The sequence below is a fragment of the Ambystoma mexicanum genome, chromosome 11, assembly GCF_040938575.1.
Source record: "Ambystoma mexicanum isolate Mex_15411 chromosome 11, UKY_AmexF1_1, whole genome shotgun sequence".
In the NCBI taxonomy this organism is placed as follows: Eukaryota; Metazoa; Chordata; class Amphibia; order Caudata; family Ambystomatidae; genus Ambystoma; species Ambystoma mexicanum.
In genome coordinates, this window is record NC_090934.1 from 686628169 (window position 1) to 686653822 (window position 25654).

General features: G+C 44.2%; 1 protein-coding gene across 3 annotated transcripts in view; it reads left to right on the plus strand.

The window, feature by feature from the left end:
* ELP4 (elongator acetyltransferase complex subunit 4) overlaps positions 1-25654 on the plus strand; it is a 1964259-nt gene that overhangs the window by 945377 nt on the left and 993228 nt on the right. For all 3 annotated transcript variants that reach the window (XM_069623546.1, XM_069623547.1, XM_069623545.1), the window contains exon 6: positions 13716-13800. In XM_069623546.1, coding sequence (XP_069479647.1) covers positions 13716-13800 — 85 coding nt within the window. The remainder of the gene's footprint in view (positions 1-13715; positions 13801-25654) is intronic.

Below are 25654 nucleotides of genomic sequence, written 5' to 3' on the forward strand. Positions count from 1 at the left end.
GTCCAAAAGAATCAAGGAAAATCCAAATATGATCACATTTCATCGACTTATTTCAACGATTCCTTTACATCTGCATCATCTAAATGAGATGTTGTGATTGTGGTGGAAGCTTCGTTGTCTCCCTGAAACACAGCACTTGCGTTAATAGGGAAGAAAGTATAGCAAATGGAATCACGTTATATGATCACGCATGATGGAGCTGTCATTATCCATACCTCGTGCTGCTGAAGAATATCTATGGATGTTGCAAATGTAGTGCGCACTTCCGAAAGCTGTTGCGCCAATTCGTATACTTGAATGTCAGGCTCTGCATCAAGTGCAGGGGTTGACGCTCCATCAACTGCCTGAAACATAGTACTTGCATTAGTGAGGATTACAATTGTGAAAACATAACACACACCTGGGGTCGACAGCACAGGTACATATCAACGGCTAACCACGAATGAAACATTGTGTAGAACAATCAAACGACAAGAATTCCAGCTCTGATGATGATGCTCGATGGAGCTGTCAGTATCCATACCTCCTGATTTTGAAAAACATCTAGAAAGTTTGGAGATGTGGCGGACGCTTCAGCATCTCCCTGAAAGACAGTACTTGCATTAGTATGGATAACACTAATTATAACTGAAAACAAACACCAGTGGACGATAACTAAGGTGTATATCAATTGGAAAGCAGTAACCAAACATTCGGTAAAATAATTACACGATAGAATAAAACTATTACTTGACATGCATAAAACAAGTATGTAGCGGATTAGCCTAGTAAGATTACCTGATACGCGCTAGAAGTGGTTGATAACTGCGACCACGTCAAGGATGTAGAATGTTCTTGCTTCAGATTCAAGGGATAGTCAAGACGTTGTAAAGTTCAATTAATGATTGATAATGAAATGCCAATATTAAAAATAGCCATGTAAGACGACAGAATACTTGAGAAATGCTAAATGCAGCACAGTTCCCTGTCCCCATATATATATATACATTGCGTTTGTGGGTTATGAAATCGAAAAAGAATATATTGATAAATGTCATTATTCAAAAAACTATACACTCATATCAATATTGAAATTATTACAAGGGATAGACACCTACAATATCAATTAATCCATTCGGCTACACACTACTGCAAGGCCGAAAGCTAAATCCGGACACTTGACTCACCGGTGGCGGAATGTGGACGAATAGAGTGGGAATAGCGTTTTCGCGCAATTTCCATGTCGTTCGCCGTTTATTCTTCTTTGTTACCCAAGAAGTTGTGTACATGTCCAAGGAAAAGTGCCGGTTGCAGATGCGGTATCGATCACCCCTCTTTTCCTCTAAGACTTGTTGGACTCTACTTTCCAGCTCATCCAGTGGATATCCGCAATGTCTGACCCATTCTCTTATTCGATCAACAGTTTTCGGGAATACATGCATTGTAGTTTCTTCAGATTTTGCATGGGTCTTCGAAGGGCAACCGCTAATCGAATAGGCAGACATTGTTGATCAATCTGAAAAGTAAATATCGACATTATTATACAATCTTCAAGAGCAAAGATTTGATACAAAAGTAAATGAATCATACAATGATCAATGCAATGTTTGTTTTGGTCGCAGGAACTATACCAGTTCATTATGTGCTGCTTAGTATTTGCATAAGTTGCAGAAATGTATAATTGATGTGACTGAAATCTGAACATGTGACTCGTCCCTTGGATGTTCTGTCTTGCACGAGAAGGAAACATGCTTACATTATAGACTGGACCCCCGAAGGATGCAATTCAATGACAATAGACACAGATGAAAATAAATGGATCTATTGATAGCATAGCAATGGAAACTCAAGTCAATAGCAATGAGACCAATGAACATAGCACTATTGTGTACTCTACTCGAAAATAGATAGAAATTTAAAAATCTGCGAAATATGACCAGGATACATGGCCTTACCTTGACCAACAATCAGTTGGATTCAGCAAGCAGAGCAGTATGTTGCGGGAGAATAGGTGGATGGCCACAGGTAGCGCACTGATGGGTATGCTCGAAGCGGTCACAGAAGTTCACGGATAGCACGACGACGAGCAGATTAGCATAGATCTCAGTGGTTCCCAGGTAGCACGTTCAGGAGTTGACTTGCAAAGCACAAAGATGTTCTCATGAGACATATCGAGTGGTTTTTAAAGTATTAGAAACTGGGGTGTGTTTGTGAATGAATGACGTATGTATGTCGTGGTATTAGGGGGGCGGCCTGCTTGAAGGGGAGGCCTGCCTGGAGACACGGGGTCTGAGGAGGCCATGTGACCGATGGCCCCTTTGCGTGGTCTACCTTTTGAAGTGTACATGCAGTTTGGCACCTTGGCCTTTCGCGCCCCTGACAGCCCCCGATGCCAGCGCGCATCCACCGGCGCGAACCGCCTTTATATCAATATACAGTATATCGCCTTTATATCAATGATAGTATATCGTTGCTTATCAATAACAAATGCCACATACCAGAGATTCTTGTAAGCACAGACCCACACTTCAACCGGTGTATTATAGTGGTCAAGACTGTATAATCCAATGGTAAATGTTAGTATAGATATATGTGTGACTTTTATAGAGACATAACCTACTGAAAGACTTTGAACAAGTGTGTTTTAGTGCATGCATTATCGAGAATATGTTATGTTAGTTTAGATAGATAGTGACCACCCTGCTTCACAGCAACCAGACCTTCTGTTAAGTTGTTCGCCCCGAGGACGAGGCGTACCTGTATCTCCAGGAGTCTTGCGTGCCGAGGTAGCCAGGTCGTGATAGGTGTAGACAGGTAGCTGATGAAGAGAAGTGACGCAAAGAACCAACCCCGGACCCGTCCTGTAATACAGGATTGAACAGTGGCCAGCTCCTGACGCCACGAATGACACTTCCCGATATTAACGTGGCATCAGAACAGTGCAAGCACTGATTGGGAAGGTCATAGAAGTTACTGGCAGATACTGGCAAAGTATCCCAAGCAGCTATCCAGGATGGTGAAGGTTCAAGGTAGCCAGTATGGGCAAGCAGAGAGTCCAAGGTACCAATGTAGGTAAACAGAGAGTCTAAGGTACTGGTGCAGGTAAGCAGGGAGTCCAAGGTACCAATATAGGTAAACAGAGAGTCTAAGGTACCGGTGCAGGTAAGCAGGGAGTCCAAGGTACCAATGCAGGATGATGAACAGGGATCCACCGAAGCCGGAGAAGCGGACCAGGACCACAGGAACCCCAGCAGGAGGCGGGCAACACGGGCAATAGAAAAGAAGCAGGAAGGGGAACCAGAGAGAAGAGACCAGAGAACACAGGAGAACAGGTAAAGGCAGGAGGGAAGGCAGCCCAGCTAGAGGAGGAGCAGAAAGGACCAGCCCAGGATCAGGATCAGGACCCAATAACCCCAGAACCAGAGAAGCGAAGCGGAAGGGAACCAACCGCGTTGAGACGCGATGAAGAACAAAATCGGATCGCTTAAGTAGCGTTCCTGTGCGAAACCGAGGCTTGAACCGCGCTGCAATGCGCATGTGCGAATGGGTGCCGCCGCGCGAACGAGTCTCGAAACGCAAACTCGCTCAAACAGCTACGCGAACGACACCCGTGCCCTACACGGGTCAGGACGGAGAAACTCCGCCAGGGAAATGCGCCCAGAGCGGCGCGTCGTCTCCACAACCTGAGACGTGGGTACAACTGCCAGGAACCAGCACGCCCCCCAGAGTCCCGTCGCCCCGCACAGGTAGGTGTTCTAACACCTTCACCCATTCGGAGCACAGATGTCTGACGTCCATCCTTGAATGGAGACACACTTGATTCATTTAAAAAATCGAGACAACCGTTGTTAAAATATATGTGGTGTTTTATTTTGTATCTTATTTTCATGACACAAAAATACAAGACTTTAAAGATTATACAGGTCTGGTTGCAGCACAGCGAGAGAAAATCCCCTGTACTGACCGCTGTCACTCGGGAACGTTTCTCTAATGGCACGAACGGCACAGGCGGGTATCACTCTTCGAACGCGGTGTCCAAGCCTCCCATGAAGCCACCATGTAAAGGAACTATAGGCCACCAGCCTGTACCACCTGTGAAAAGGAATGAAACAAACTGTTTTTAAATGACCAAGATAAGTTTAATTAACGTTTGTTGTCAATGACAATTCTTGTAACTGATGGCATTTTACACGGACAAATGCTATCTAGACAATGCACACTATTCAACGACTTACATGCGTTACAATGATATGTAGATGTAATTTTGGATATAGTAGAAGACCATGAAATAGGAGTGGCATGACAAGCAGAGTATACTTACTCGTTACTCGGATTACGAGGACGAACAGTTGCTCGAAGTTCGTGCATAAGCACCATCATTATTCTCAACACGGCCCGTGTGAGGCAGGCTGCCCTGAAGTCTGGCAGCTCGGTGATGCATTGCGGTCGTGGCTCGCCTTCCGAAATGTAGGCCAGGCATCCCGGGTTTTCTCGGCAGCAGCAGTTCTCGTCCTCAGTTGGCATTAGCTCGCACCGATTGCATGTGCACCAGGTGGAGACGCCGTCCATGCGACTAGGCCCAGGCTCTTCATCTGTTGATTCGTCCTGCCAACTGCCGTCCGAATCCCCATCGTTTTCGCGTGCTTCCCTTTCCAGTAGTTCCTCCTCGGTATACTCGGGCTCTTACATGTAGGGCATTATTATAGCCATTGTGTGTTAAACAAACTAAAATAATTTATAGTGGTGGTACTGGTATCTGTTCGCACGGGCTACAAGCGGCGAAGGTAGCTGACCAGAGCACAGAAACGAGTCACAGAATACTCAAAGTAACACAGAGAGAGGAATGGAATCGAAAATCGGCTGCTGTGTGTTGTGAAACGGTCTGTTTATACTTATTGAGGAGAGAGGCGTCCTGCCATTTCCATGGCGACACGTCATTAGCTGAAGCGCAGCGAATGTTGACATGAGACATGCTTTGGCGTTGGGAAATGGGCGGTACGAGTCTGCTGATGACAGGCTCAGGGGCGGGGGAATTGATTTAGTGCCGCAAAAGCAGGTCAGCCAGGGCGATCGGGGAAAAGATAGGATTATCAGATAATGGCGGCTCCCTGGTGCTTGTTTTCGCATGCGTTTAATGGACGAAAACTCAGGTAAGGTCCATAGGAAAGTTTTCTAAAATCGAGCCACTTAGGCTTAAAAAAACATGGCCGACCCGTAGGGCCAATAAAAAAATTTACTAGACCATGCCTTTAACCCCATAGCTGTAACCAACAGCAACTACAGAACCCACCCAGCATTCTGTAAAACAAATCAACACTGTAAGCAACAGTGACTACATACACATGTAGCTAGAGCATACAGCCATCCCACAGCACATAACCCACCTGGCACTCTGCCATTCAGACACACCAACAATGGACAAAACATATGATTATGGAATGGGCAAGTGCAAACCAAAGAATGCAACCCAAAACTACATGTGAAATGCACAATTATAAATGCAAAGCACATCATATTATTACAGCATCAAAACCCAGATGTCAGACACCAGTGATGCTTATAACCTGCTTCTCCATAGAAATGCCCGCTTCCCAATAAAATAAAACAATTTCCAGCAACAATGGCAATCCACATACCCAAATGAAAGGAAACACTCCACTCCAACAACCACACATTTTGTAGCAGGCAGACACAAACATTAGCCCTCGACTAACCCCACCAAATAAAATGTTACTAACCCAGAGGCCACTACGCAAGCCACAACAGCACAAAAGATTAACACAGGCCTCTCCCGAAACACTAACCAACAACATATTATCCATCCCAATTTACGTGGACCCTGCTCAGATCCACAAACCTCTCCCATAACTCCTGGTCCATCACCCTCAGGCCTCTTGATAGGCATTCACACCTTGCACAAATGTCCGGGTCATACTGCTTCCCTTCTGCACACACGCTGCATGCACAGGACTCCACCAACTGCTGATCCGAAGCTTGCTGTTGCAACCATAACCGTTGGGGGAGACCCCTGCCGGAATTCTCATCGACCGGCAACAAAATTCTCCTGTTACTTCTACAACGCTGTGTGCCGGGCAGGGTCCGCACGCACACCGGTGACCGGCCACATGACCTCCTAATGGTCTTCTATCTTGGGATGATCTCACCATTTCATGAGAAGGATTAGGAGAGTAGGACGTCCCGCTACTGCCCTGCCCTGCTCTGCCTCATTGTAACCTCACTCCAAACAGGAGTTTAGAGTCACCACATATGCCATTTGGCTCTTCTTCTGCCAGGCCTCCTGCCGGGTTCACTCACCATGGTTCCCGGCACCGCCAAAGGATCAGGAACTGCCCAACCAGCAGACTCCATGCGAGCTGCATTCCCCATTGCCATCGCAGTACCTGCCTCATGGCTTTGCCTGCACTGCCTGCCCCAACAGTTCACCTCCTGGGGCCAGGAACACCTTCTTGGACCCCAAGCTCCTGCAGGAGCCTTGCTAGTAACGAGTGTTCCTGCACCGCCTGGCCTGCAGGATGGCCTAGGACCAATGTGTCCTGATCCCAAGCACAACTGATACCTTCCTTGTTGGATGCTTCTTCTGGAGGGCAGTTTATTGTCCTTCTGCTGTCCCCTCCCAGCAGCCAAGACCACCTTGTTGCCAGTGAAGTGATGGGGTTCTTCTGCGCACACATCATGCTGGAGTCAGGAGGGAAGTTTATTCCATGGCTGTGAGCACTTTAGTGGGGTGTCCAGTTAAAGGATTGATCACAAAAGTTTTGAATGCATAAGGTGAGAGTCAAAAGGATCGAAAACCAAAGGTTCGATTTTTTTTTTTTTTTAAATTATATCTTTTTTTGGGAGTTTCTGTCAAACTTATAAAGGAATACGGGACTCGACCCCCTCTCCCGAACCACAGAAGCCGAATAGATCGACCCTCCCACCGTGGTTGGCACGGGCGCCTGAAATTAATATCACAGGAAACCACGTGGCAGCCAATGGGGGGAAGACAGAGTTAGGGAAAGGGGATGGAGTGACAAAGGAAAGGAAGGGGAAACATAAACAAGCAAGTATATAACAATATACTCAATACTCCTATACCTTTAAATCCTGAACACCTAGCCTACCCTCCTAGACATGCAATGAACCTGCTACATACCCACAGTTGTGTACCTTGTTAGTGGCCATGTAAGACACCACTTTGCAAACCACAAAACATAAGGTTAGCACTTTGAACATAACATAAGACTGAAACAGCCTGGGACACACAACTCTTGAAACACAGAGGTTTGCATACAATCAAAATGGCACAAACAAAGGGATGTCCCTTTCATGAAGATACAAAGACTCATGGCCCATTGGGCACAATGAAGCAACAAACAAGGGTTCACGACAATTACTCAAAACACATGCCCTCTTGATGTGTGGACCCTAAAGAATGAGAATATCCTCCTATAATCCCAGCGCACTTTTTGTCATTTCTGAGACTTGTGGCGTGTTTCCTCACACACCGCAGGTCGCCTTACACATAGCGTATTTCCTTACACATAGCGTGTTTCATCACACACTCTCAGCATGGTTCGTATCATAAATAAACAAGCAGAATAAATCATGCTGTAACACCAAAACATGAGCAGTGCAGTAGTAAACTTAACTGATGGTCCGGATGCCTCACGAGGACATCCGGACCCTGAAGTTCGATGGCCAACACTCTGAAGGAAGCCGATTCACCGCCGCGGCCCCGCGACTGTTTCTTCTCCTGCTTAGAAAGGCTGCAAAATCAACGTTGCGGCCCGGGGTGAAGCTCCAAAAGTCCTTCGGCGTCCAAACGCTCCTGCATGCCCTTGCGTCCTCAGCTGCCGCCGCCCATGCTGATAATCTGTAATTACCTGCACCGAGGCACAGGCGGCGGCAAGTTTTAAACGGTATTACTAAGGACCAGCTGGCGTGCCGCGCGAACTGGAAACTACACTCATCCCAAAGCCTGCTGGGAAATGTAGTTTATCGCCTCTTGGGACATAAGAAGCGGCGTCCTCTACCCCAAACCAAATTCCTGACAGTTTCCGTGTAGGTACAAAAAGTGGTTTTTAACACAGGGGTTGGGGGGCCCCTGCAAAAAAAAATGAAAATTGTTTTTTTTTTCCAACCTTTTGTCTTTGGTCCTTTTGATTCGAGACATAGGACATACACTGGAGCATCCATCCTTGCCAGCCAACAGACTCTGTCACTCTCAGAACCCATAGAACCTAGTCACCCACCAACACTACAACATTCCATGTGACATCACACCATTTTGCACTCATACACAAATGCCAATTACACCACTCTCCTTTCAAGTCTGTCCTGATGCTTCCAAATATGCCTCTGGAAATCTGGTCCTGTCTTGGAAAAGGTTTCTGTATTCAGCTCCCTCTGATATAGATATTCTTAATGAGAAATTCCATCAGTTACATCCGGGGGGAACCCCAATCAACTTTTTGACTGCTGGACAACCTCTCTTCCTTTGCTGCTTTCTCACAACAAACTCTCCCCATTTCCCACATGTTTAACTTTAGCTACTCCACACTCCTCTCATGCAGCATCATTTGATAGAGCAATTTCAGATTGGACCGAATCTTTGATAGGTTGACTTCACTAACTCACACCCACTATAATCCTCCCCTTTGCTTAGATGGGCCTCATGTATTTTGTCATGTCAGAGGATTTATTTAACTTGCCTGTTATCTCTCATCTCAGGAATTATGATCAAATAGAAATGAAATATGGATTTCCCTTAAGAATTATTGTATGGGCATGTTAATGACACCCGTATTCAGAATCGCAAAATAATTCTGAACTCGGAGATATCTTTAATGTTTCTGTAGCTGAATGCATATGAGGTTTTTAAATATGTGACTTTATTAATAATTCATACATTGTAATATATCCTTTGTATATGCATGTAATCGGGACCTCTTTGCCGACTTTAAATTTAGTCTTGGTTTCTTAAAATAATTACTGCCAATGACGTTTTTCTTGGTCACTTTAATATATTTCTTTAGTGCATATTACTCAGTTTACCAGGGTCTTGCCAATAACAGAAAATTGCTGCTGAAACAGATATCATGGGAAACAAATGTATCCTTATAATAGGGTGTTTTTCCATGAAGTAGACACCTAATGATGACTTTTTTTTTCTCTGCCAGGTCAAGATTCAGGGTTGTGTATACGTCTGTTCATCTGTAATTGCCATTGCTGGCTTACCAGAGTTCTGAACGTTTTTGCCTTTGTTTCCTCTTAAAAATACAAGACTACAGAGTAGATTGGAATCCAATTTGTACTTTAGCTCTTTTTCCCCTGGTATATTTAAACCGCACCTAGTACTCATAGCTACATGTATTCATCTCTTTTAATTGCTTAGTCACTGATCAATCCGGAGGTCTGTTTTTATAGAAAGCTGATAATTGTATTGCTTCTCTGGACAGAGGTGACCCGCGGATAAACACACAGCTAAGGTGTAACGAGTATCCAATTAAGTTGACCATTTGGAGGTCCCATGTCAAAAAAGAAAAACCTGTTCTTTGTGATTCTTACTTATAATGATAATTCAATAAGTTGTAGGCCTATCAACAAATTTAACCCATACTCTATAAGTTATAATGCATAGTCTACCTATAATTTCCTTGAAGAATATTACAATTTAATGTGTATACATCTGCATGTTATTCATTCAACATGGCTGCATAAAACACAAACTTTTTTGCATTAGAAAATGTACTATTTTTTAAAAAACAAACCCTAATACTGTTACATTTGACAATACGTTAGGTGATATTGAAATACAAAGCTATTCAAAATGCACCTTGCTTAATGAAACACATTGCATTTATTCAAGTCATTTTTACAGTATGCGTGTTTGAATGTGATGGTGCATGGGGGTCTGCATTCACAAGAGTTTGAGTGTGCGTGTATGTGAGAGAACTAGCCTGTGCACACATGTATGTGTATGGTTGTGTCAGCATGTGTGTGTGCTTAAGTAATGTGCGTGTTTGGCTGGGAAAGGGGAGGGTGCATCATGAAAGTTATGTACATTGGGAATCCTGGAATATATTATGGGCGCAGTAGCATGGAAGTGATTTTCAATGTAAATGATGGCTTTTGATATGGGTGCAGCTTCATAAAAGTGACATACAGTGGCAATGCTGGCATACCGTATGGGTGCACTGTAAGGGATGCATCACAAGTATGACACTGACACAAGAGCTACAAGATTCAAAACCTTTAATAAAGTCTTGGGGTTTGGGAAAACTCCTACTTTGCCCTATAGCTATGATGGGAGTAGTCTCTACCATCAAATAATAAAGAACAGTCCTAGTCAGTCTATGTCAAATCAAAATGGCCTATACTAACAAAACCTAATGCCTGCTATTTCTCTTTTATAGATAGATTGTGTAAAGGGGGATGTGTATGCAAAGGAAAGTTAGTGTTATAACATAAAGGATCAAGGTGGCTGAGTCAGCTCTCGTCCCCACATTGGACAGCACGCAGTAAGGCGGCCCCCATAGACAGGATGACACACTCTGGCTCAGGTTATCATAAAAAGGCAGTTCATAACGTGGGACGAGGCCCGCTTGATCTTCCACGTTAAAGTCGCTTATTTCCAGTTCACCAAAAGTTCTTTCACAGTTCAACAAAAGTTCACGCAGGTCTCCCTCTGTCGTGCTCGGACCGCTCCAAACATCAACAGTTCATGTAGGTTTCCCTAAGCCGGGCACGTACCTTGCAATCACAGCACCTGCAGGGGTTTTCTTCCCCTAAATTATTTCCTGTTCCTGGTCTCCCTCAGTCGGGCTCGTACCTTTCACTGATGTCAAAGACTTTCGAATGTGCAAGGCCTTTTCCATAGACCTCCGCAGGACCACTTCAGGACATGTCCAATGGGGGGGGGGGAGTTGGAACATTGGAGAATCCTAAAAAATAGGATGGGGTATGGGCACGAGAAAGGGGGGGATACTGCATCTCACCATCGGCTGCCTCACCCCCACTCCCTGAAGATCTCCCACCCATGTGATCCTCCCACACTGGTCCACCCCAAGGGTCTGGATCCAAAGGCGATGGCTGTGCCATGGCTACCTGAGAGAGACATTCCTGGGGACTAGCAGATGAGACACCCTTTGGTTTCTCACAGGACCTTCATGAAAGTGATTTTCAGTGGAAATGCTGGCTTATCGTGATGACATAGCTACGTGAAAGTAATTTTCAGTAGCAAAGTTGGCGTATGTTGTGAGCACAGCTTAATGAAGATAATTTACTGTACTGGCATTTATTGTGGGCGCAGCATTCTGAACATGTTGAATGCATGATTTAAACCTATTATCTTAAAAATGTTCTCATGGGGAATTCCACCAAACTCGCCTACATTGCTTAGTACTGCCCCAGTGTGCTCAGTTGCTTGCTCTAATTCGGGGGCAAAGTTAATGTCTCTTCACTGAAAATATTTACAAGCTGCCACGGACCTTGCACTGTTTACAGTACAGGTGCGCTGCCGCATCCCAAGAGACACATCCACTGAGCATGAAAAGCTGCCCCTGCCACTGTGTCCTGTAAATCATTTCATCATTAGCAGCCTCGGTTATCAAGATTGATTCATGCCTTACTTCCCTGAATGGCATGTGGGTGTAAAGGAACTTGGACATTGTGGCATTTTCTAGCTAGAATCGTGTTTTCAAACATCATTTTGATTGGCCTCACTGGGCTTTTTTTTAATCAGCTAGTGTCCTATTCACGGCCTAGGATTTAAACCTGTTATTCACCACTTTGTCTCACAAACCTTCGAGCTGATGGGTTTGGCAGTCGTTAGATTAGTTGCATTAAAGGTGTCCGTCTTGGCTGCTGGGATCTCTGTGAGGTCCATTAGAGAAATTCAAACACTTTTAGCATCTGAATAGTACACAGTCTACCATGCAGATAAGGCAGCGTGTAAAGCCCATACCTCAGTTCATTTGACAATTAAATGGAAAGATGTACTGGACAGACTTGATGCAATCTGGAATAACTCATTCCCACGAATTTCGTCAACTGTGATTCTGCAGTCACCAAAAAATGGATGCGATATTGGTGGAGAGTCTTTATGTTGGATTAACAAGGCCCTTCTAGTGGCAGCTAAACAAATACTGAAGGTATGGAAAACAAGAAAATAAAACGTGGTTGGAAGGCTGGTTACTGGATATGCAAGTACCCTCAAACTTAGAGAAAACAAGGTTCTCTAGACAACATAGAGAGGAAAGGTATATGGAATTGTGGGGGCCTTTCAATGAACTTTATGGTTAATGTCAGAGTGCAGGTTGTGAATTATTTATGAGATGAGGTTGGGTGGGTTAGTCATGGGGATGTGTGTTTGTCTTATGTTTTGTCTGTTGGTCTGTTCTGTATGTAGCCTTTTGTCACTGTACTCAGGGCTTGGATGTAGATAGAATGTTGATTTGTTTTGATACATCTGTGTTTATAGTTGTAAGTTGATGATATACTGATATATTTCCTCATTGAATAGAAGATGTAATAGCCCGATACCTGTATACTTTTTATTGTGTTGTTGAAAGATTAAAAATGAAATAAAGTTTAAAAAATATAGAAATTATATGTTTCCACATAATTCAAGATCTAGGCCTCCCTACCCCCTTTCCAGATCCTGAGTCAGAGGGCGAGAGATCCATACTTACTGCGGTTGTTTGACTGGCCCTAAAGTCCTACATTGAGGTACTCAAACAGCTTCTCCCAGAGCCAACACAGTGGAAGGGTGGTGGCATGCGCTCTACATTAAAAAGTTACGACTTTTCCTACTCGCCTTGAACAAAATGAAATGGTCTAGTCTTTTACCCATTCCATCCATTTGGCAGTTTACCCACCATGCCTGCTACACCTTAACTCATCTGTTGCCGTTTGCTTCTGCCCTTATGGTCACAATTCCACTGCACTACTAGCTCTGAATGTGGGTACTGTATGTGAAGTCCGTAGGTCCATGGCTATGACATGGCATAGTCTAGTTTGTTTACCTCTGTCAGATGTTTGATTTTGGGAGTGGTTCCTACAAGCCTTTTTAAATGGCTGTCTTATTTGGGACTTCCGCCAGTGGGTGTTGTGAAATGTCTTTGAAATGATAAGAACAGGTTCTATAATTGTCTACTTAATGCTATTCCCATTGTGAAACACTCGCTTTGTGGCGTCGAAATTGTCATTGATTATGTGTTGATTTTGAAACTAACGAACATGTTTTCCTGATGTTTGCAGTGCAGATGAAAGTTGTTCTGGTTGGAAATTGAAGATGAACTCGACTGATAGCATTGGTCGGGTCTACTTGGGCTCTCTGTTAATTAACTGTGTGTTCATTATCCCCGATTGCCACTGAAAGCTGAGGCCGTTTCGTCTTTGATGCTGCTTCATTAAATCATTAATTTTCCAGGAGCTAAGTGAGCTCGACATAATTAAGCAGCCTGTCTCTGCAGATTTCTCCATTCATATGGTATCACCAGCATTACAAGTACCATAACATATAGTAACATGAGGCAATCACAAATTATTTCCTGTATACTCTGAATGTGGGCCGTGGTGGGTTTTTTTAATTTCCTTTTTGTACATTGTTTAGCTTATACTGCACCAAACTATTTTAATCGGCAAGTTTAATTTTATTTCTGTGTGCACTTTAGCATCTGCATTTCAGATATGAAAAAAATAAGCTTTTCTGCTTTTCTTTTTCTCAACAGCGGCATGACCTATGCTTACACACGACTTCTTAAATCCATCCACAGCGTCATTCACAAGGAAGGATTTGATGGCTCCTGTCCCCAGGTACCCAGCGCCTTGAGTACATTATGTAATCATGTTACCATGTTGTTTTCCCACACTCTCCAGGGGCTCCACCCGAAAGGTCTTGGAATCATCCAAAGGCGAACGGGCTGTTGCTTGGCACTGATGAGGTAAACACGCAGGGTGAAGGCAGAGCAGCGTCCATATTGAAGCCTTCTGCTGAGGCTCCGTGCGATGGTCTCTTTATAAATAGATTTCCTAAATTGAAGCTTTAACAAAATACCATGAATTACTTTTGCTTGCATTTTGTTCATATCAGTATTGTTAAAGGTGAATTAAAAAAATAAAACATAAAAAAACTTTCACCTGAAATGTGAAAGTAGGAAAGTTCATTTGAGCCGGTTATTTACCGAAAACAATACAGAGTGGTACATTTCACCGAAGTCCATAATACCGAAAAACACAGAAAATATGTATTTATTTATTTAAGACACATATAACCATTTCATGGTTTTGCATATCACAAGTACATATAAAACAATGGAAACATTAAAAGATAACAAGTATAATTAAAAGTAAGGTCACTCATCAACAGTGCATAAAATAAAAACATATGAAGCTGAAATAGGCAATCAAAACTATATGTATATATACATTTAAAACACTCCTGAGATTCCATAGCACCTCCATACAAGTTTCATAAAATGTCATATGGTAAATTAAATTGTTGTCGTTGCCCTTCAACAGAGTGTTCCACAAATACACTACATCATCGCAGTTAAATTGGTTATTGTATGCTTTTGTGTGCTTGTTTCTTAGACAATTTAAACTGTGACATTGACACATGATACTCAAAGAAGGGAAACCTGGATACCTTGTCTTAGTTTTATATATGGAATAATATATTGTCCACACAATCTTCTATTTGAAGTGCTATATTTGTAGCACGGTTGGTTTATTTTCTTAGGTTAACACTTTTGGTGGGTACCAGTAAAGAGGGGTTCTAGTTGCCCTTAGGTCCGGGGAGTTCCTTCTTGTCAGCGTTCACAGCTGCCAAATGCAGACAAGGAGGAACTCCCCGGACCTAAGGTCCCAACAGAGCCACTGTATACACAGGACCAATTGTAACCAGGACCCCACAGGGGGCACAGGACCGAACCACTTAGCCTCGAAACCCGTGTCGGCTGACCATATGGGGCAACTAGAACTTCTCTTTACTTGTACCCACCAAAAGTGTTAACAACCTAAGAAAATAAACCAACCGTGCTACAAATATAGCACTTCAAATACAATATTGTGTGGACAATATATTATTCCATATATAAAACTAAGACAAAGTATCCAGGTTTCCTTTCTTTTCCTACCAACCAAACGAGGTGTGGGCTGCACCTCAATCCTAACCTGTGAACTTGCCGCAACATTAACAACCAAGAAAACCTATTACCAGAGCTCAGCAAGGTAGGTTCCACCCTAGAGTTCTTTTCCCACCTTGACACATGATACATTTGGTCGTTTCAGGAACCAGATCACCAAATAATCGACATAACCTATCCTCTCACACTATTCCCAATTTCGCTCCTCTGATTTCCAATACTTGAAAGTGTGCTTTTGTAAATTTTGTTGTAAATCAGTCCAGTAGTTCTTTTTAAAATGGCACAAAAATTAGTGATATCTGGGTTCGGTCCGGGGACTCATTTGCAGACACCTCTGGACCAATCAGAGAGCAGCACGATGTTTGCAGAGATCGCACGTATTGCTGATTGGTCAATTAAAAACGTGAGGTACGTCAGAACTTTTGAAACAGACGGCATGTTGAATTCGTAAACCACGCCCGTAGTCCGCAAATGTTGTGGTAAAAACATATTAAAAAAACACAACATTGCGCTTGTCAGACTATCTCTGCTGAGGTGAGGGGTGTTGAGGATGGGATGGGATATGGCCATAAAAAGGCAAAAATCCTATGTTTTATCTTCTGCGAAGTCCATGAACATTTTAGATGTTCGGGGACATCCATGAATATTTCTGCATTACAGGGTCGGTGAAAGCAGTTTTTGGATGACTTATAACTTTGGGGCAACTCAGTGAGACTGCATGAAATGTTGCAGTATGATTTTAGACATGACCTTGATTGTTCTGCAAGGTTTGGTGCTGTTTCACCAAGAGGGGTCAAAATTAGAGGAGGGGTCCCAAAATATTTGAAAGGCATTTGGTGCAGTTTGACGAATTTGCACAAAAATTATCAGTAACATTATAGACCCAACCTTGAATGTGTATGCAAAGTCTGATGGATATTTTCAAGGGGGAGCTATGTTATATGACTATTTTTTGTATATACATTTTGACAATTTTCAAAAAATAATACATAGACGGATTTGCAGCAAACTCGTGCAAGGAGCATTGGCAAGGACCCAAAAGCATGGTTTGTAAATGTGTCTGTGTTTTATTTTTTAAAAGTGCCATAATGGAGTGATATACCTTTGGTGACTAAGGAATAGCCTGTGGCAATGGGCAGTGACCAGATTATCCGGACAATCTGGCTACTGGCCATGGCCACCAGGGACGAGCTATGTTGTATTGTTTTTCGAAATCTAGATAGGTTTGAATGGGGAAATACATTCTGCTTGTGGCTACAGCCCGAAGTGCTGTACTGGATTACAACAATTTAAGTATCTGTGGGGTGTGTTGGGACCCTCTTTTTTGATCTCGGGGGGCTTGTGTCATGAGGGTGTGGAACTTGATAATGTGCAAAAGGACTCAGGCTACCCCACATTTTCGGCACTTGCCGGTAGCATTTCAAGTGCCGAAAAGGTGCGGTAGCCTGAGTCCTTTTGCACATTATCTGGATTACAACAAACCTGCACAGGGAGTATCAGCAAGGACCTGAAAGCATGCTTTTGCAAATCCGTCCTGTTTATTTTTCCAAAGTGTCAAAAAGTGAGTACAAAAAATTGTGATTTAACTTTGCTGCCTGGGCAGTGGGCCTGGCCCTCGGCAAGGACAAATGTCTACCCTGATTTGCCTCTTAGGTTATGCGGCATGACCAAAGCCCATGCCCCGTGGATTGTGGGGATTGGCGATGCCTGCAAGCCATGCGCATAAGCCATTGGTCACATTATGAGGCTATAGTGGACACTAAACTAGGATGCAGATTAAGTACAGTGGATAACAGGGGTGGTTTGGTGGGGCTGGTGTCATGGTCGAGCATCATGCCCTACGCAACTCAACCATGACTTACATCCCCAGCGTGCACTGCTGATACGACACACATCACTATGCATTGCAAAATATATGTTTGCTAAAGCAGGTTTACAGTTCTTTCAGATGTTAAGAGGAATTATCAATAACTTATATACAGTGATGTAACATCATGAAACATTTTCACTCATAACCTATGAAATTCACAGAATAAACATTGTTAAAGGGACGTTATGGTTAAGTTGCACTAATAGAAACCTATGAAATTAATTTGTGATGTCATCTTTGATCTCCTGGGTGTTAGTCTTAGCAGTGCACAGTGGTGGCGTGAGTTATGGTTGCTTAGCATACCATAACCGGTGAATTTCTGGGGGTTTTCGGGTTTACTGTAACCATAACGTCTCTTTAAAAAGTTTGTTTCACTGAAAAAAAAATATATATATTTTTATTTTTATATATATATATATATATTTATATATATATATATATATACATATTTTAATTATTTTACAATGCCTGCGGTAGCGGCCCTTTAGTTATGGTTAGGTTGCTCAACTCATATAAAGAGCACTTTTTGGGCAGCTAATAACTTTGGCCCCCCCCCCCCCCCTGGATGAATCCTCACCAAACTTTGCGAAAAAAAAGTATATGGCCCCCTCAGAACGATTTTGCAAAGTTTGGTGCAGTTTTGTCTGTGGGGGGGACAAAGTTATAGGGGTGGTCAAAAAATCAAAAATGAGTCAAAATCCTAATAAATGAAATGGAAAAATAAATGTTGCTTGCACCTACAGCACAGACCGTCGGATGGATTTTTGCCAAATTTACTTTAGGAGCGGCAGCTTGATCCCGAAAGCTAGGTTTTGTAAATTTGGTGTAAACCGGTCCAGTCGTTTTTTTAAAAAATGGGCAAAAAGTAGGTAGGTAAAAGAAAGTGTGCTATCTGGGTCCAGTCCGCTGACTCATTTCCTGATTCCTAGTCCGCGGATGCCACTGGACCAACCGGAGACTGGCATGTCTGTGGACATTCTACGCGACCCGCTGTTTGGATGGTGAAAAACGTGAGCTCCGTCATATTTTTGGGAATGGTCACCATGTTGGATCTGCAGACAACCGCTGTTGTCCGCGGATAGCACGGTGAGGAAAAAAGTGTGGAAAAGACATTTGGGGTTATTTGGTGGCCGAAAGAGGGGTTGGAAAGGGTGGGGGCAGTGGAATAGGTTTATATGGAGCTGTTTTTATAGGTAAAATAAAGGTGTGCAAGGGCCGTGGAGTCCGCAGTCACTTTAAGTGTCCGCGGACATCATTTGGATTGCAGGGGTTTCAGGGCTAGTCTTGTTATTCGAAGGAGTATTGTTAGTATATGCTATATGGTTTAATTCTATTGTGGTGGTTGTGGCTGCTAGCAACACACAGTATAGTAATATGTGTATAGTAATTATAAGTACTGTAGGTGGAATATACAGCATTTGTAATATGGTTGAATTATATAATTGAAGTGTATATGGTATGTATGATTGTAGTACAATTGAGAATAGTGCTTATGGAATATGTATTTGTTTCTTTGTGAAAATAACAAATAGGATAATACATGGTATGTTTACTTGCATACCGTAATAAAGCTGGAATCTGGTTTGTTTGTTTGTTTGTTTGTTTATTTATAATGCGCGAACGTACCCGGGGGTATCAGGGCGCAGCTTTTACAAGAATTTTCGAAGCTTGGTTACAGTACACGAGGAATATACATAATACAAAAGTAGGTGCACAAATGTTATATACAATATATACAAATCAGTAATATACAGGTAAGCAAGAGGCACACGTGGTTACGAGGTGTGCGTGTAGCGCTGGACACTAACTGGTCTTAGTGGGTCTCCAGTTTCAGCCAGGAGATTAACTTGGAACGGAAGTTCTGATAAGGCAAGTCTACTCTAAGGTTTGGAGGCAGGGAGTTCCAAAGTTTGGCAGCTTTTACCGGGAAGCTGTTGCCTCCTATGGTGGCCCGTTTGTAGTGGGGGACAGATAGGCAATCTTTGTATGCGGTTCTGACGGGTCTTGAGGAGGATTGTTTGTGGAACCTGTTGATCAGGTAGGTTGGGGCTGCGTTGTTAAGAGACTTGTGGGTGAGAGATGCCGTTTTTGAGAGAATTTTATCTCTGGTGGGGAGCCAATTGTTCTGTTGGCTGAGTCCTGTGATGTGTTCTCTTCTGGAAATGCCCAAAGCTGCTCTGAGAGCGTTGTTCTGAAGGATTTGCAGTTTATTGGTGGTGGCCTTGGTGGATCCTATGTAGAGGGCGTTACAATAGTCGAGGCGAGACAGTATGAGGGCTCTGGCGAGTGTCAGACAGCTAGTATCAGACAGGAAAGGTTTGGCTGCACGGATTAATTTGCACGTGTAGGCCGTGGAGGATGCAAGGGAGCTCACTTGTCTTTTGAGGGAAAAATTGGAGTCTAGATAGAATCCCAATGTTTTGACCTCCTGTCCGACTTTGATGTTGTTCCCGTCAATCATGAAGGAGTTATAAACCGGGCCAAGTTTCTTTATACTGATTGTAGTGCATAAGATGATGAGTTCTGTTTTATCATCATTCAGGCATAGTCCATGAGTGGCCATCCATGCCTGGATGATGATGTACACCCTATTTAGCAAGGCCAAATCCTTTCCATAATCTCCTGAAAGCGGAAGGAGGATCTGAGTATCATCTGCATAGTTAGTGTAGGTGATACCGAGATGATCCAAATCATCGAAAAGGGGCTTGGTAAATATGTTGTATAATGTGGGGGAGACACAGGAGCCCTGAGGAACACCACATGTGATGGGTATAGGGTCTGCTGCCGCCGTGGGAGAGAAGACCCTCATAGTCCTGCCGTTAAGGAAGGATGTGATCCAGGTGATGGCCTCGCTGGAGAAGTGAGCCGAAGTGTGGAGGTGTGAGCAAAGGACAGAGTGATCGACCAGATCGAAGGCTGCAGATAGGTCGAGGAGGAGGAGTAGGGCGGCTTGCCCGTTGTCTCTGAGCGAATCGATCTGCGCTTTCTGTGAAAGCTATATAAGTTATTATTTTTCTGTGAATAAAAACAGTCTAATTTGTTAAGCAGGATAGTTTAAAAACTTTAATTGCATACAACTGTACATATACATTTACTTTTTTGACCCACACAAACAGTACATTCTATGTACTATGTTTGGGCTAACATTAGTGTGTGCTACACTGTTGGTGTACTGACATGAAATAATCAATGGGTCATTGGAAAATAAAATCCATAGAAGACTTTAAAAAACGATTAGAATTATGAGAGTCTAAGTGTAACAGTATTTTTGTTTGAAGTGTGTTTTAATTAAGGAAAAGTTTAAAGTAGGTAGATACCTGTTGGAATATTCTACCTATATTGGATTTTACAAGAAGTTTTGCAGTAAGAATAACTGTGATGGTAGCCAAGGCCCTGAGCGCACTGTTGCAGGCATTTTAACTCTTGGACATTGCCGGATCCTACACCCGCAAACCCGGGGATATTCACATTACACTGCTACCAATTATTTGTACACTAGATTGGATTATATGTTTAAAGGGAGGATACACTGGGGGAGTTCAATAGGCCGGAATATAAGGCACGAGTGTTGTCTGATCATGCCCCGCTGGTGGTTACGTGGCGGATATCCCATTTAAGGGCATGCATCCCAACGTGGAGACTCAGGAGTGAGTCTTTAAAAGATGCAGCATTCCGGGAACATCTGAGAGAGGGCGTGCAAGATTACTTTACACACAACACAGGTAGCGTGGCATCAATGGGCACATTATGGGGGGCCTTTAAAGTGGTGATTAGAGGGGCTGCAATAGCCAAAGCGAACAGGGTGCAACCACGATTGAAAGGGACTTAGGTAAAGCAGAAACAAAATTGGAGGATATAAACGCACAGGGTGGTCTGCTCAGCGAGGGAGCTCGAGAGGTTGTCACCCTGCAGCCAAGAGTGCATGGCGCACTGGGATAGACTAGGTAAGTAGAGTTATAGGAACGATAGCACGCCGAGGGAGACAAACCAGGACGCTTACTAGCCTTGCTGTTTAAAAGCAAAACCGAGCGCAGCAGGATTTGGACACTCAAAAAGGGGAATCCGGAGGTCTGCGAGACACAGCAGGAGATTAACAAGTTTTTTTATGATTTTTACAAGAGGTTATATGAGGAAATGTCAGACACTCAAGAGTCCGATATAGAAGAAGCCCTAGAGCTGATAGATCTTCCCAAGCTAGATGTAGAAGAGGTAGATAGACTTGAGGCCCCTATAACCACAGTGGAGTTGGAACATATTATAGGAGGGTTGCCGTCGAGTGATGCTCCAGGTGCAGACGGACTTGTCATGTTTCAGTCTAGGTGGCGGTGGTTGCTGCGGATACGGCTGTGCCTCCATTGACGTGGTCCATCACGTCTTGGCTACGTACTGTTGAAATGGTCTAGTCTTTTCCTCCGCGACCGCTTCGCACTGCCGCTGGGAGTACTTCCTTTCAGTGTTCCCAGCGGTCGGCGCGTTGCAACCGTTCTGCCAGCCGTTTCGCACTTTGTGGTCAGACGCTAGTTTTCTTGTTGCTTCCGCTTCACACCGAAGCACTCTTTTCTCCTCTGTTTCTCGCTACGGTTTCTCCTCTGGCTCTCTCTCGCCTCCTTCTCTTCTTTCTTTCCCGGCCCTGTCCGTGCCTTGCTTGCTTGTGTTTTCTTCCGGGATACCAGTTCCTGATACCTTCCCCTCTCTCTCCACGGCTTCTCTGGAGTCTACGCTTTCCTCTCGTGCTCCTACCTTCAGTAAGCCTCTATCCTTGCTTGTAGGGCTGCTGCTTACCTTGAGGACAAACCATTGGTTCACTGCATACATTCTGCTCATCACTCTAGGGCCAGCATCGCTCAAACACCCAGGGTTTTTTTTCTGCCCAAGGGTTTTTTCCTCCTGCATTGCCTGTTCTCGGGGCTGGGGCCGTGGTGTGGTCCTTAATTGGTACATCACGGCTTCTACCCGTGTCAGGTCGCTTGCTTCAAAGAAGGAGAAGGACTGTCTGGCCCATCGGCAAGGCATTGAAGTAACAGACTCCGATTCTCCAGGTGAGGAGACTGGTGCTTTGAGTGGGGAGGTTGGATCCCTATACCAGGGTCTGCAAGGCCATTCCAGAAGGGATATAGGACAGATTGCAACGCCTGAAGTCAGCATGGCCACGCCTGAGCAAGTTCAGGAGCAGGTTCAGGAGCTTTGGATGGCTGTTCAAGGTCTTTCTCAGGGGTTACAAACTGTAAAGGCTGAAAATGTTGTTCTCAAACAACTGATCTCAAACCAAGAACAACCAACTCCGGAACCGCCACCAATGGCCTTGTCTTCAGGTAAATTGGATGGTACACCAAAGAAGGTGAAGGAATTTTTAGAAGCTGCTACAGTGTATTTTACTTTTCGACCTTGGATGTTTTCTACAGAACAGTCCAAAGGTGGTTTTTTGATCTCCAACATGACAGGCAATGCACTGGCCTGGGCGACTCCTCTTTTCACAGGAGAAAACCCCATTTTGCAGGATTATGGGGGTTTTCAGGCCCTTCTTAAACAGACATTTGAGAGACCCAAACTGACCTACAGAGCTTGTGAAGATCTCTTAGACGTTTGCCAAGGGTCCTCAGATCTCCTTTCCTATATCACCACTTTCAAGACCTTGGCTGCTGGAGCAGGTTGGTCCGAGCAATCTCAGTATGCCATATTCCAAAGGGGGCTAAAGGAGGACATAAAGGACGAATTGGCTCGATCTCCACGACCTCCATCATTCACCGATCTTTTGTCAGCTGCGTTACAGATCGAGTACCGTCTTCAAGAAAGATGTAACGAGAGGCGCCGCTACAGAGGCAGCCCTTCCAGTAGCAAACCACCTTCTGCCTTGACTACTTTACCGCCTCCTTCCAGAGAGGAACCCATGCAGATCAGGACAACTCGTGCACCACTCTCCGCAGAAGAAAGAAGACGCTGAAGAGAGAGAAGACTGTGTGCCTATTGTGGCTCTGATAAGCACCTACTCAAAGATTGTACAGAATTGCCTCAACGCCGTTCGGGAAACGAAAAACCCCGGGCTTAAAGGGTACAAGAGTCCGGGGGTTGTCCGATTCTTCCAGTCCCTATGTTTCTTTATCTGTTTCCACCAGCGCACCCCAAGAAGATTCCAGGCTCATGGTGGTGAATATCAGTATGGAAATCAACGATCAACAAGTAGAGACCCTAGCCCTTCTCGACTGCGGTGCCGCAGGGAATTTTGTTGACACTTTGTGGGCTGATAAGGTTGGCTTAAAGAGATTAGCAGGCAAGGAAGGTCAGACCGTTGAAGGTGTGGATGGAACCCCACTCTAGTCAGGACCCATCACTCAGACCACAAAGGACCTCAAGGTCAAGTTCTTTCAACATGTCTAAACACTGAGATTCGATATTATAAGGGCGGCTCATTTTCCGGTGCTATTGGGGATTACGTGGCTCAGAAGACATAATCCCCATATTGATTGGGTCACAAATCGGCTGAGTTTTGAGCCAAGGTATTGTAAGCAGCAATGTCTTCCACTACCGTCTTACTCAAGGTTTGTACCTGCTTCTTCTATTTACCAAGAGTCCTTGAGTGTTCATGCCTTGCCACCCTTTTGTGCCCAATTCCAATGTGTCTTCACGGAAATGAAGCCTGCTGCCTTGCCGCCCCATCGGCCAGAGGAGTGTTCAATTGACCTGGTACCAAATGCTTTGGTCCCGTTTGGCCGAATTCTATCCATTGTCTCAAACCGAGAAAAGCACCTTACGCACCCATCTTGACACCAATCTGCATAATGGTCTTATACAACCATCTAAATCTCCCGCGGGAGCCCCTTTATTGTTTATCGCAAAAAGGGATTCCAAAGACTTGAGGCCTTGTATTGATTACAGGGGGCTCAACAAAGTTGCCATTAGAGATCGGTACCCCATGCCTCTTATCACGAACATCATAGAGGCCGTGCAAGGGGCAAAGGTTTTTACCAAGTTGGATCTTCGGAATGCCTATCATTTGCTGCGTATTGCCAAGGGGGGTGAATGGAAGACCGCCTATCGTACACCCTATGGATTAAATGAATATAGGGTGATGCCATTTGGCCTGGTCAACGCCCCGGCAGTTTTTCAGCGCTTCATGGACCGCATGTTCTCTGATCTTTTGTTTTTGTCGGTCATCATCTATCTGGACAATATTTTAGTGTTGTCGGCCAGCAAGGAGGAACATGAACAACACGTTCTTACCGTATTAGACCGCCTAAAGAAGAACAGACTGTTACCCAAACCCGAGAAATGCCAATTTGGGGTATCATCAATCCCCTATTTGGGTTTTATTCTTTCTGAACACGGCATTTCTATGGACCCACGTAAGATTTCTGCTATTCTGGAATGGCCCTCTCCATCTTCCATCAAGGAGGTTTAACGATTTCTGGGCTTGGCACATTTTTACAGAAGATTCATCCCCAAGTTCTCTGATACTGTTCTACCCATCACGTCTCTACTGAAAAGAAGTTCTGGGCCCTTCAAATGGTCAGATGCAGCCGAAGATAGCTTTAGACGGCTTAAATCCCTATTTTGCTCAGCTCCTATTTTACAGCAACCGGACCAGTCAAAGCAGTTCATTGTTGAGACCGATACTTCTTCTGCAGCCATTGTAGCTGCCCTCCTCCAGGTCAAGGATGGAGTAGAACACCCTGTGGCGTATCTTTCTCGGACCCTCACGGCCAGTCAATAGAACTATTCGGTTCTCGAAAAAGAGTTGTTGGCTATGAAGCAGGCATATGAAGAATGGCGTCACCTCCTTTTAGGAGCTACACATCCATTCTTGAGCCGCACTGATCACAAGAATCTCAATGTCCTTCAATCCATGGAATGTTCCAACTCCCGTCAGGCTCGGTGGGCTTATTTTTTTGCCCAATATAATGTTTTCATTACATATCCCCGGGTTCTCGGAATATTCTAGCAGATGCTCTCTCACGTAAGGAAGCTGGTACTACTGACATAGACCTTCCCGAACTAATGTTCCCTCGGAACCTAATCGTGGCCGAAATCAATACATTTCTTCAAGAAGTCAAGGAAGCCATGTACTCTGAATCCCTGGCAACAAGACCTGCTCAGTCTCATGCCTATCAATCTAGAGAGGGTTTGTGGTTCTACCAGAACAGATTGTATATACCTCCGGGTTACCTCTGCAAGAGGATTATAGGCTGGTGTCACGACAAAAAGTCTGCAGGCCATAGAGGACAATCTAATACTACCGAGCTCATCGGAAGAACCTTCTTTTGGCCAAATCTGAAAAGAGACGTCCAGGCTTATGTCTTGTCCTTCCCAGTTTGTGCCGGGTCCAAGAATCCTACAGGCAGACCATTTGGGCTTCTCACACAGCAGGAAATCCCTTCACGTCCTTGGGGTCACATATCGACCGATTTCATTGTTGAACTCCCTACGTCAGATTCTTGCACTTGTATAATGTAACGGTTGATTCTCTCTCTAAGATGGCTAATTTTTCCCCTCTTTCTGGCTTACCTACTGCTGTCAAGATGGCCGAAGTTTTCGCCAGAGACATCATTCCATTGCATGATCTTCCTGATAAGATCACTTCTGACAGAGGCAGCCAGTATATCTCGAAGTTTTGGAGAGCGCTCTGTAGTCGTCTTGGAATTGACTCGGGCTATCATCC